The sequence below is a fragment of the Enoplosus armatus genome, chromosome 2 (genome assembly GCF_043641665.1).
Source record: "Enoplosus armatus isolate fEnoArm2 chromosome 2, fEnoArm2.hap1, whole genome shotgun sequence".
Lineage (NCBI taxonomy): Eukaryota > Metazoa > Chordata > Actinopteri > Centrarchiformes > Enoplosidae > Enoplosus > Enoplosus armatus.
Window position 1 is genome coordinate 7,144,658 of NC_092181.1, and position 13,498 is coordinate 7,158,155.

Here is a 13,498-nt window from a genome sequence, read left to right on the forward strand (position 1 = left end):
AATCATTTGTGAATTAAAACTGCATTTCTGTTCCAGAAGAATACCAGAGAACTATCACATAAAGACCAATTATTTGGTGCTGAATTTTGTCTTGGATATTTTGTAAGGGTGTGGTGCAATGTAATTCCACATATTGCATTCTCATTTTCGTTGAAAACCTCAGGTCACCACCAGGGCATCTGGATTGCCCTTCATTTAGCCGACTCAAATCAAATCGTTTTGTAGTCATTCATGTTGTGTTAGATCAGACCAGAAGTAAGGGTGGACCCATTGAATCATCATTATTATGGACCAAGATTCATATGATACCAAAATAAAAACCATAAATTCATTAGACATCTTTGATTTCATCAGGAGTCTGGATGAGATCCACCAGAACCGCCACCACTCCCACTCGCCCTCACGCTACCACGACTCCCACTTGGAGCACCAACGCTCCGGTGACTCGGACTACGAGTACTCTGAGGACAGGTAACCTTTTTTCGTGTAAAAAAACAAACAAAAAAACAAGATGCACACGCATTGGATCAGTGCTCCTAGTGGGTTTGACAGCAGCTCTGGTCATCATGCAGAAATAAACTTGTAAAAAACTAAATGTACTTATGGAGCTCTGACAAGCTAATATTTACTTATATTTTATAAAGGTTGAACCTTGTTTTGGTTAATCAATGTATATATATAATATGATATTACCAAACTAATTTCTACTAATACTACTAACAGCGTGGAACTAGTCACTGCAACATACTAAGTTTGTTGTGTCATTCTGTACTGCTGAATGCAGACTTAATTGAAATCTCAGTATTATGATTTCCTGGTTTCTCTCATTCATAAATTCACTTTGCCTGTCTGAGTTGCCATCCTCTTCTGTTGTGTTTTCTCGGGGGTTGTTTCTCATTTGTTCACCCATCGTCATGGCAATGACAGTGAGGTCCTGGAGATGCACAGGTCTATCCGGGGCGGGAGTGCCGAGTGCCTGCACACAAACAGGTAAAAAATAAAAAAAAACAAAAATAAAAATGACAACAACCACCATTCAGCTTTATTTTGATAAAGTATGCCATTTTATTATCATTTCCATCCTCACTATACTTTAACAACTCCATCTTAACACACTTAATGTTGATATTTTCAGTGCAAACAGAGTGAGTTGATGATCTTGAATGGACTGTAGATACTGTAGAGTGCCTGTCTGCTTTTTTTCAACTGCATGAACACAAAATTCAAAGTGTCACATCAGGGTCAAATGGTTGTTGCACACACGTACATTCATGTCTGACTATTGTCTATCACCACAACTGTCTCATGAAAACACACAAAGCACAGTGATCACTGTGTGAGGGGGATTAGAGACCTGCTCGGTGGCTGACCTCAAAGAAGGAAAAGCTCTTTTTTGATTAATGTCTTTTTTTTTCTTTTTTTTTTTGCATTTGATGTGTTTACTCACAGCAGTTTGTATATTTTTTCCACTTTTTTTCCCCCCTTGTCTTACTTTACATGCATGATCTCCACTCATACAACCAGGGGCATAGGTAGATACAGCAACACACTCCCCCCTAAAATGCCCCTGTTAGTAAATGGTATCCATAAAGACATTTACAGGTAAGAGTGAAAGGCAGTCTTGCATACCCTTCTCTGTACCTGTCCAGCTTTCCCAGACTCATTTGTGGAGTTGGTGGGTCATTTAGTTGCGGCAGTGTTCTCTCAATGCAACGAATGCCCATATGTCCCCCAGACCACTGTGCTGCTTGTGCTTGCTTTGGCTGGTGTGTGTGCCAAGTTGCTTTGTCATGGTGCCGCTTTAGCTAACTAAATGGTATGTGTTGCTTTCCCCTCTGTACTACGCAATCGTTTAAAAGGCCACACTGATGTTCTTACATGTTGTAGACCATTAACTCCAAATCACATATATACCTGACATCAATTCTGACCGTTTTTTTTCAAATGTTTTTAGACTGATTTCCGACCAAACGGTGTTAAGTAGCTGGATTTTTGGTAATTTGTATAATTTTGTACAGACATTCATGACTCCCAGTTTCCCCATGGTTCCCAGAGGACGAATCCTCCTGATCCAAATACCTGCTGCCAAATACCTGTTAGTGCTAATTAGCATGCTAGCATGCTGGTGACAGTCAATACAGTAAACATCACACCTGCAAGACATCAGCATGTTAATATTGTCACTGTTAGCCATGCTGACGAAAGCATTTAGCTCAAAGCACCAGTCTGCCATTGAACTGCCTCAAATGGCAGCTAGCATGGCTGTAGACTATTAGTCTTGTTTAAAGGGGGCAGTCCACCAATTTTACATGTCAATGTCAATTCACTAGACATGGAGACTACTACCCAGCTTGTAAAGTATAATGTGTCTCTGGGGGAGCTATGTCACGTCTGAAAATAACCCCTAAATGATGTCATCAGGTTATCTTGGCTTGGGCATGATTTATTTATAACAGAAAGCCTGTGTTACAAACTAGGGGCATGGCGTTTGAAAAACAAGTGTGTTTCCTAGTAAAACTAGTAGCATTAAAGAGTGCTGCAGGGATGATGCATTTTTATAGGCAAACCTGGAAGTTAGCATCGCCCTGGTTCCCTCGACACAAAGCCAATAGGATTTTTCCATGGGATTTTGGATTATTGCAGAAAATAAACTCTGTGGCAGAGGCTAGTGAGTAGATGACTTTCCGTGTTCGGCGTGAAGACATTAAATGTCCCCAACAACCTCTGTAGTCTCATTCAGCCACTTGTTAGCAACCACCTTTTTTTAAGACACGTAAAAGCTTAAAAAGTCACGAGTGGGGTATCTGCTGACGTATTTTATGTCGTAGAACAAAACATGAAAATCTCTCAAGCTTGTGTTAACCACAGATCTTATTTCAGGCATCCAACCAAAAAACCCATTGACTTTGAGACAAGGGAACCGGAAGTGGAAAAATGCTAACTCATTTCCAGGTTTTAGGACTCATTCCTCCTGCACCCATGTAGCAATATGGGAAATGTAAGGTCTATGGTTTTGGGAGTTTGACTCATATTAGGGACTAAAGTTTAGGATATCTCGGCCTCTGCTGCACCAATTTTAATGATTCTTTTTAAAATGTGTCTCTTGCAAGTGCAAACCTAATTTTATGAAAATGCAACACTCAGTTGCTGGGGTAGTAATGACTGCCTGGAAATCAGTCTAAAACGTATGGAGCGGTTTGGAAATGGCCAGCATAATGTAAAGAATGTGTTGCCAAACCACCAGTACTGTCCTTTAATGTATTTATCAGATGTCGATCCTGGCATCATCATTTGTACCAGATCAGTGCATAATGATATGTAGCATACTTACATATTTACTGTAATGTCCCATTCCTGGCCACATAACCACCGGACACACGGACCTCCTGCATAAGCAGTTTCCTCCATTTCTCTCTAATCCTTTTCATGGCACTCCTATACATTTTATAGATCTACTGTAGCTTGGTTTCCTCGCCACGTGCTGCCTCAGCGGCTTTAGATCGGTAGATTGTGTTATATAATCAGCATAACATGTAATCTCCCCATATATGTGTGCGGGGTCAATCCACAGGGAGGGCAGGAGGAACTATCTCTACACTCTTACATAATGAATTCCTCACTCTGGGGTCAGGATGCAGTTCACCTCATGTGTTCATTTAGTGATTTGCCGTGCGTGGTGTCTCCGGTGATCACCAGCAGTACGCAGCGGGCACATTTCTAATCTAAGGCTATCCAACCTCCTATTTTTTTTAAAGAACCCTCCCTTTTTACAGAGCTACAACGTAAACTGTGAGCCGGGGGTCGAGAAGGAAACCACATTTTGTGTTGCACCGTAATGTGACAACGTCAATGTCGCTTCTTTGTCTCTCCTGATCATTCGCAAGACGCCTGCTTAGTTTCATGCTTGTGTTTCCTCCCCCTTCACTTACTTTGCCTCTGCTTATTTCTGTCAGTTGCATGTATCATTTTTTGTTTTCCTTTGCCTTCCTTTGCACGCGGGCCCCCCCCCCCACACCCACCCCCCGCCCCCGCCTTTCGTGGGCGGGACTCTGGCGTACAGCTCCACCCTCCCTGCATGCCTAAAGAGCAAGCCGCCCCACAGGCAGGAAGGGGGCAGCACCATGCCTCGTAGCATCCTTACACACCGCGTGCTCAGGTTCACTGATGAGGTCACGGTTAGGTAAGAACACACCCACCTCACGCACCATCTCCTCCCTCGTCCTCCCTCCGCCCAGAACCTTTTCTTTCTCCCTTTTATTCAGGGTGACAACGCACAGCAGAGGCTTAAGCATGTACTGGCAGAGCATTAAACAAACACTAAACTCCTAAGCCCTTGTTGCCATCCATGTGAGGCATTTGGCCTGAAAACATTATGTGCAATGTCATGCGATGGCACGGAGCCAACCATCTGTTGTCACGGAGCAGCATGACGTGACAAACATACAGCTGTGAACGGGCTGCTCCTCTCCTCTTCACTCATTCACCCCCTCACGCATACACACTTACTACCAGTCCCCTCTCCCACTTAGACCTGGTTCCCATGGCAACTCACCAACCCTCCATCTGAGTGGTCTCACAGTGTACGGCCGCTAGGAATGACTGGCAAACGGAGATACAGCATCAGAGCCATTACATGTTACTGCACTGATGGCCTTCCTTATTCTCTCTTTGTCTCTCCCTCCTTTCGCTCTATCTGTCTCTTTTTCTTAACTTTACCTGACATTATCCTCCATTTTCTCTGTATTCCTCTTTGTCTACCTCCTACTCGTTGCCCTTTTGTTCTCTCATGTTATTCACAATCTCTCCTTCCTGACTCCTCTGCTTGCATCCTCTGTCCTCGTACATCTCGCCTGCATCTCTGTCTCTTTCTCTTCTTTCTCTCTCTGCTGCCATGTTGTGACGGTGCAGCGACCTGCAGCCGTCGTTGGACAGAGTGAGGAGTGCCAGCACCACTTGTCTGAGACCAGACACCAACTTTCACGCCCCTGACAGAGACAGGTATAAAAAGAAGACACGTTGATTCACACGTTTTGAATGCAGTTCATGAATCAAGTGAATTTAATTTGCACAAGATTCTAATATTTTATTTTGAAGGTGAACACAGAAACAGTGGTCATAGACTGAAATAGTCCTCAGTGACAGCTTTCAAATCAGTTTCTTTCTGGACTGCGTTATTGAATCATCCAACATTTGGGTTTAAGGTTTAAGATGCTGCATGTCTTCACTCCAGTTCACATCATGTGTCCCTTTCATACATGAATGAATTTGCCATTGCTCGCTTTCATAGAAAAACATGCCGCTTTGAATTTGGAATCATCTTTAATTTCAAAGAGAGAAAAGAAACCAGCAGTTTTCAATGAGACATTTTGGGGAAATGCACCTATTCATTTTCTTCCAGAGAGTTAGGTGAGAGGATTGATACCACGGTACGGATAATATCAAGCTACAGCCAACTGCTGGTTAGCTTAGCTTAGCTTAGCTTAGCACAAAGACTGGAAACAGCTAGCCTGGCTCTGTCCAATGGTACACAAAATGAAATGTTCATTTGTGAGTGCTGATAGGAGGATTTTGTTACCTACGGACAGAACCAGGTCCATCAACATGTCACACTATTCCTTAAACTGAATAAATAAGCAGCATTATCTAAGTTAAGTTCCAGTATTTTTACCACTTTGTAGCTTGCGTATACATGACTTGAATTGTATGACAAGTCAATTATGCTGTGAAATTTAACAAGAATTTCAAAGCACAGTTTCAAAGCCTTTACTCACTAACAACCTCACCTGGTGTTCCTACCTTGGGATGCTCCTCCTCCCACCCTTCCGCCCCTTCTAGGTGCTCCAACTCTTTGCCCTGCAAGACTCCCCCAAGCCCCAGGATCTTAGTAGAACATGTGGCCCCTGAGGAAGACAGGTATACCAGGCCTGCCCCCTCCTGCTGTCCCCACCTCCTAAACCACTACGCTACAGCTCTGCTTGCCTGCTTGTACCTTCGAAGCCTGTCCTATAGCCTCGAGCTCATCATGATAGCATTGCACAGATCTCGTGATCAGCACTGTTTCTTTCCCTTTTCCTGTAAATATTGATGGTCTAAGGCTGTGTAATCCCTCTTTTATTCTGCTGCACCTGCTCTTTCTGCTGAGCGCCCCTTCTGAATTTCCCCACTCCTCTGGCTTGAAAGCGCTTTCTCTTCTGTAACATTGCTGCTGGTGGGAAAAACAATTACGCAATGTGCAATTCTCAGCTATATTGCTTTTATAAACCACTGAAAACAAACCATAAAGGCTCAGCCTGAGCCTTTTACATCATATCCAACACATTTCTCCCTCTCCCTCTCTCTCTGTGGTTGCTGTTTGCCGAAAACAGGCAGGGTAGCAATTCATCAAGTCCAAACTGTCAAAGTCGCAGCAAAAAAAGCCTGGAGGGGGACAGGTAAGATCATTCATTCATTCATTCACTCACTCACTTTTTTTTAAACTCTTCTCATTACTGTCTTTTCTTCTTCCTGGGGCGATGATATCTGACCATCTGTGACTGGTTGTCAAAGCTGGAATATTTTTTCTTTTTAGTTGCGGCTTGTGCAGTATGTAGCCTTGAATGCTAGCTGAAAATGAACAAGAGCTTCCTCAGAAGAAACGCATTAGCTATGAACACTATACAACTCACAAGCCAGTATTTGTGATTGGATTTTGACAGACCTTTTTTGGGGGGGTTTTCTCATGTTAATGGCTGTTTGCTGATACTTGTAGGTTTCTAGGTGCTTGAATGTTGTGGAGGGTGGTTTGGAATTACACGAGATTCAGTCTTCACACTATGCTAAATATGAAGCTACAGCCAGCAGTCGATTAGCTTAGCTTAGCATGATGACTAGAAACAACTAGCCTGGCTCTGTCCAAAACAAAATCTGCGTACCAGCACCTCTAATGCTAACTAGTTAACACAATGTGGTGTTAATTTGTTAACTTTTTAAATAATAATTTTGCTCAGTTTAGCCACTGCACTTAGAACATTATCAAGACATTTCCTTGTGTGTTGATGTAGAGTGCATCTTTGACTGATGATTGTTTGAGTTTAACCATACGCTGTGTACACTGTCTGCACTCTCATTTTGTTATGCACAGTCTAAACAGCATTACACACAGAGCCCCGATGAGCAACACACACTGTATTGTTTTCATTTGATTTACGTTTGCTGTATTTAAAAGGTTTTATTTTTTATTTGCTGATGGCAGTCGTATCCAGCCCACCTCTATCCTGAGAGGTAGTAGGGGGAGAGGGGGCCCGCTGATGCCCTTTGGCCAGACAGCCCTGGCTGGGTCCTGCCCAAACTCACCACGGCTAGACAGGTGCATGCTACTGCCAGCACTATGCCTCTACTCCCCCTGTGTGCTGATTTCTACTATGTCACACTGAGTGTGGTGGCACTGTATGCACAAGTACCACATGTAAATGTCATATCTCAGGAAGACAAAATACTGTTATTGCTCAGTTTCAAAAGATATCCATGTTAGCTGGGGTAGGCATGTTAATATCTGTCACTGTTATTAGTAAATGTGGGGTGCCATCAGGTTTGAGGCTGTGAAAAGTCAACATCATAATACAGTAATTGGGATATATAGAAATACTGAGATACTGTGCATACTATCTGTAAATACACTCAGTGTAACTTCTTTAACTTATCCTACACCCCATGATGATTCTGATCCATTCCTCCCCTGAACGTGACCTTTGACCTTTAATACTGCTCTTCAGTCTATTGTCCCTGGGATTCAGGCTTCACTTCAATTAGTGATGGATACAGTTATAATAACACCTTTTTATATCACCTTTCCTTTCTCCTCGTGTCTCTCTGTTTCCTGTCTGTCAGAGCACACCCTCATGGCAGCCCCTCTCCTCCAACGGGGACTCCCTCATCAGGTCGCAGGGGCAGGCAGCTGCCTCAGCTCCCTGCAAAAAGCAGCAGCATAGAGCAAGGTACGTTGTATACAAGGGTGTAGGTTTGGTTTCAGAAGTGTGCGTGTGTGTGTGTGTGTGTCCTGGTGGAGAGCTAAGACTAAGACAAGGCTGTTACATCTTTAAACACACCCCCTCAAAATAGGCATGGTATGCAAAGACCTGAATTAAAGCCTTAATCCTTCTTGTCTCAGGAACACTGCCTTGCAGCTTTAGCTTTGTGCCTTTTTGTTAGAATATATGAATTAGAATTTATTAGAATATAAAATTAGACATTTCTGTCCGACCTTCCTAGCATCCATCATGAGGGCACTTTGCTGTACTATCAGTGCACATCATGCTCCATCTAGTGTCAGAAACCAGATCCTGCATCCTCAAGCACACTCCCTGTAGTTTCTCTCACTGGGAACACACTCATGTTTCTGATTTCTTTTTTTCCTGGTTTTCCTTTTCTACCTTTCTTTGTCCATATTCTTTATATCTTACTCTTCTTCTGTCTCTTTTGTCTCAGCCCTTGCAGTAGAGGAGCGAGCCCGACAGCTGCAGATGAAAGTACATTCCTACCGGCCTTCAGCCTCCCACGACCCTGAAACGGACCTCAAGACCAAGCGGGAGGTCAGCATCCGTGTTTTCCAGATGCTCTTCCTCCTGCACTTGAAAAATAATATATGTATATATTTTTCTATCCTCAATTTGAGCACAATCATCACCTCTCTCCCTCCCTCTGCCTGTTCGTCTCTGTAGATGTACGCAGAACAGAGGCGTAGCAGCGACAACATGTCGGCCAGATCGTCAGACAGCGATATGAGCGATGTGTCGCCCCTCTCCCGTGCCAGCAGTGCCTCCCGCCTCAGTAGCATCAGCTACATGTCTATCCAATCAGAGCGACCTGGGGGACGACTCAGGTCAGTCTGTTATTGGCTATTGGTCATATGTTCAGTTGAAATGTTAAGGATGCTGTGGATTTCAGTCAGCCCATCCTATTTTAATTATCATCCATCCACGTACAGTCAGTTCACCCTTATTGAAATAAGCCTACATGTTTGTCATGTGCATGCTAATCAGTGTGTGTCTTTCTGTTTTATTTCTGCATGCCAACTGCTGCATGTTTCTGTCCTTCTGCATGCTCTACCTCCTCTCTCCTCGCTCACACACAAACACACAAATGAACGGGTTGGGGACCCAAACAAAACTGAACTCAGATCCAAGTCATTAGAGGAGGAGAAGAAGGACAGGAGGATCTCGTGGGGGGTGAATGGAGAGGAGGAGAGGAGGAGGGCGGCGGGAAAGAGGCGCTTCTCTGAGGAGTTGAAGCGCAGGAGGCACACGGTAGCTGGAGACACGAGGGAGTCCAGGTAAAGATCAATAGATCCCAAATGGGGGATTCACTGGTGATGGCAGACCATCCATCTTCTCACTGTGCTCCCAGGTCTGGATCCCCAAGATAGCATCCCTAAATCCGAATTCGTTTAAGACAACAGCACACAAGGGGAACTTTTTAAGCAGCAATTATAGACAATTGCTTATTGATCTCTGTAGTGAAGTTATTTTCTTTTTGCTTGCAAGTTCCAAAAGGAGGTCAGAGGTCAACTCTTGTAGGCACACAGCGTCACAGGACACAGGGTTAAATTTGAATCTTGAAGGGATGTTGTCCCTGCTTATTTTTGAGGAGCAGTTATCTTATTCACTTGGGAAAGGCTGATTGAATGGAATCATTTGATGGATTTTTTGACATCCACACCTTCCAGAGCATTATCCTTATTATCTTACCTGCTCTCAAAGTCATCATCATAGGTAAGGTACACTTCAAGATTAGTTTCCTCGTCATGAGGAGTCCTCCTCAACCTGTAAAAGCAGTTTTGTAATGTCTATCTGCGGCTCTTGTCTGAGAGAATCCCAAAAGTCCCTCAACTTTATCGAGGTGAAACACTAAATGGCCATAGAACCCCTTTAAGAAAATTAGGTGTTAAACAGCATTTAACTAAAATGAAAATGATCACTTACGTAATTTTTTAATCTTTTAAAACTTTTTTACAAGTCTGCATAAATTATTTTCAGCTTGATCTTTTTGTTCATGCAACATGAAATGAGAATACATTTTACAAATCTGAAGTCATCCCAACATTTAAAAGATTGCTCAAAAAATATAAAACTATAGTTCACATTTAAAAAAACACCTAAACTAAAAAGCAAAAAAAGTATCAAGTCCAACTGAGCTGAAAGGAATAAGTGAAAAGTAGATCAAAATAAAAACTCACAAAAAATCCCCACGTTCTCCTCATGTGTACACACACTCCCACACAACCACACACACACACACACACACACACACATCCCCGGATGACCAGTGTGCTGACAGGGACAAACAACCCCATCCCAGCGGTCCTCAGTGGGCCAGGTGGTGATGTAGTGCAGCTTATTAGCCGGCTAATGTATCGAGGTCTGGGAGGAGGAGAGAGAAGGCGTCCTTTAATGGTCTTACCACAGATCACTCCAAACAGAGCGGTCTAAAAGCACAGCCCCACGGCCTCTGACACGCTTCCTACACTCAGAGGAGAGAGAGAGAGCGAGTGCCAAAGAGACGGCAGGTCTTCGCTTGAGATTTTCACATTTGTCAATTTGAAGGAAAAAAAATCACAAAAATGTGGCCAAACGTATGTGGACACTCGAAACATAACACCTACATGCGGTTGTTACAGGGAATGGCTCCCATTCAGCAAAATAGAGCAAGATCAGCGATGATGACGGGCGATAAGACCCGGCTGCTTCCACTTCATCCTAAAGATGTTGGATGGTTGGATGGTTTTGAGGTCACGGCTCTTTGTAGGCCAGTCATGTTCTTCCACACCAAACTGGGAAAACCATTTCTTTGTGTACCATTGTGCAGGGGGGCATTGTCACGCTGAAACAGGAAGTGGCTTTCCCCAAACTATTGCCACAAAGTTGGAAGCAGATGCTTAAAATGTCACTGTATGCTGTAGCATTAAGATTCCCCTGAACTGGAACTAAGGGGTCTAGCCCAATCCATCCAAAACAGGACAGGGGTGTCCACATACTTTTGGTCTGCATGAGGGCATCTCTATCCTATTAAAAGGTTTTTATAGATATATTGTTAAAATATTAATAAGTCCATACTTCCAATCGTTCATATGAGGTGGAATCACAGGTTTGAATTAAAAAAAGCAGCAGACGATGGAGTCAGCGACCATTTATAGAAAGTGGTCAGCCGGTTTTAGAAGGCCTGTAATGTAGCTTATCTATAATTCAGACCAAGGGGTCAGTTTTTCAGAGAGATGGGGGGGTATGAATTAGTAATCCAGTGATGTACTATGGCGGCTGGCCTCAGGTCAGTCTTCAGTCAGAGTGGGATATTAATATCTGTATTCAGTGGACACACTCACATCTGCTTCAGGCCAGTGAGATGATAGGTTATGGAAGTGACGGAGTACATAGAGAGGTAGCGAGAGGCTGCATTGACACATCAGACCTTCCTTATGTTCTTCGACCTTTTCCCCCTGCTGGATATTCCTGCTTTTTCCATCTGCTGCACCTCATCAATTTCAAATAATTCATTGGACACTGCTCATGTTAGCTTTTTTTTTAGCTTAAATCAAGCAAGCTTCAAGCTTTCCTGCCTTTCATTGCATTTGTTCGCTTATACTTAGTATAACTTGTTGTTGGATGAAAGTGTTGTGTCTCAAAAAGTTAGCCCTTTCAGAATAAAACCACACAAACGGATAAAAAGCTACATTTTCCTGCTGATGTCCATACTTTTTTAGAATTAACTCACTGAGTTTCATAGTTACAATCCAGTTTAGACACAAATCACAAGGTTTTCAGCCACAAACAACAAATACGATACGAAAAATGATGATGATATTAATTATCATTTTGTTCAACAGTGTTTGTCATTTGTGTTATATTTGGCCATGTTTCTGTGCCTGTGTCTCTATGTGTGTTTGTGCAATCCCCTCTGCATGTCTCAGATCCCTCCTTGCATGCATCTTGTGCTGCGACTGCCAGGACCCCCGCCATCCTCCAGACACAGATCCTCCCCTCCCATCCTCTCCCTCTGCCGGACCCCCTTCCCTAGCCCCCCTGCAGGGGGCGGTGGAGAGGCCTCAAACAACCCTCCCCCTTCCCAGTCACTCCCTGGCTCCCCTGGGCTACTGGACTGTGGCTGTCAGGGGCCCACTGGGAGTGGAGGCTATGGGGGGCAGGGGCAGCGTAGCTGGGCTCTCCTGCAGCACTCTAACCCCCTCTGAGGGGACGGACATGCGGCGGCTCCTCCGAACCCCTAGGAGGCAGCATCGAGCGCTGAGCAGCTTCTGCACGCGTGTAGTGGCTCGTTTGAGAAGAATGAACTTCAGCACATGATAGGGTTATCAGCTTTGGACTGCTAGAGCATTTTTTAAAATTGTAACTTGATCTTTTTATCCAGGATGGTCTCTTGAGTTTTAAATCTCTTTTTCCTAGAGCGTCGTGGCCCAAATTATGATGTTTTAGTTCGAGTTATTTGGTAGAATATGTCACTTGTCTGTCATCGTCATTCTCCTTATTTGGGACCCCTGATGTTTACTCATCTGTTGTTTGATTCACATGCTGTTTCATTAAACACCATTCCTCCACCACATCAGTCAGTTTGGTATGTTACAATTATCATCATCCACCACTTCCTGCCAGCCATGCTGTTTTTGTGTTCTACTAAAATGAAGGTACAGTACAGAGGCCTTAATAACATCCTCCTCCTCCTCCATCGCACCAGATCACAGTGTCACTCAGTGTCTTCTCCCCCCTCCAGTCGGCAGATACGATCGGTGGGCCGCAGCATGCTGAAGAGCTCCAGCGTGAGCGGGGAGATCTACACCCAGGAGCGCACCGACGGCAGCCAATCAGACACGGCGCTGGGCACAGTGGGTGGCGGCAGCAAGAAGAGACGCTCCAGCCTCAGCGCGCGGGTGGTGGCCATCGTTGGCAACCGTCGCAGCCGCAGCACTTCACAGATCAGTGGCCCCGGTGAGTTGCCATGGCAACCCTAAAATGTTCAGTGGTGGCTGTATATCATAGGTTTCGTGTGATATGAATGTGGCCTATTTTCTCCCTAAAAATATGTTACTATGTGGCCTACTTATCAACTGTTTCATTTATTGGAATGGAAAGTAAGTGTTCGTGACACTGCGGTGAGGTCGGGCTGCAGGGTCACAACAGCTGCGTTGATCTCTACTAGTTTCAGTGATTCAGGCTTAAAGAGGAGTATGTTTCAGCCCGTCACGCCCAAGTCAATCTTCAAAACATCCTTTCAGCAACCTTTGGATCACGTCACAGTCGCTACATCCACACACAGCAGGGGTTTCAAACTACTGGCCCGTGGGCATGATCCAGCCCACGAGACAAGTTCATGAGGCCCTCCCCACTTGTTCAGAGAGAGTTATTTGTTAAGTCGCCCAAAATGTTTTTCTTGTTTTGACTTGTACCCATTTTATTTTCACACTTTTTAAACACTTAAGTGATTTTTGATGAGGCAGATTGCAAACTCTAACTTACCA

At 44.1% G+C, this 13,498-nt stretch overlaps 1 protein-coding gene across 3 annotated transcripts in view; it reads left to right on the top strand.

Moving 5' to 3' along the window:
- Nucleotides 1-13,498, top strand: part of LOC139290900 (regulating synaptic membrane exocytosis protein 1-like) — a 66,558-nt gene that overhangs the window by 48,288 nt on the left and 4,772 nt on the right. The window contains exons 18-30 of one of the 3 annotated variants that reach the window (XM_070912730.1): nucleotides 355-471; nucleotides 928-990; nucleotides 1,525-1,602; nucleotides 4,061-4,180; nucleotides 4,909-4,998; nucleotides 5,836-5,913; nucleotides 6,366-6,431; nucleotides 7,232-7,345; nucleotides 7,867-7,973; nucleotides 8,464-8,567; nucleotides 8,697-8,857; nucleotides 9,155-9,307; nucleotides 12,754-12,968. In XM_070912730.1, coding sequence (XP_070768831.1) covers nucleotides 355-471; nucleotides 928-990; nucleotides 1,525-1,602; nucleotides 4,061-4,180; nucleotides 4,909-4,998; nucleotides 5,836-5,913; nucleotides 6,366-6,431; nucleotides 7,232-7,345; nucleotides 7,867-7,973; nucleotides 8,464-8,567; nucleotides 8,697-8,857; nucleotides 9,155-9,307; nucleotides 12,754-12,968 — 1,466 coding nt within the window. Of the gene's footprint in view, nucleotides 1-354; nucleotides 472-927; nucleotides 991-1,524; nucleotides 1,603-4,060; nucleotides 4,181-4,908; nucleotides 4,999-5,835; nucleotides 5,914-6,365; nucleotides 6,432-7,231; nucleotides 7,352-7,866; nucleotides 7,974-8,463; nucleotides 8,568-8,696; nucleotides 8,858-9,154; nucleotides 9,308-12,753; nucleotides 12,969-13,498 lie in introns of all 3 variants that reach the window. The other 2 variants (XM_070912736.1, XM_070912743.1) reach the window with 2 other exon arrangements.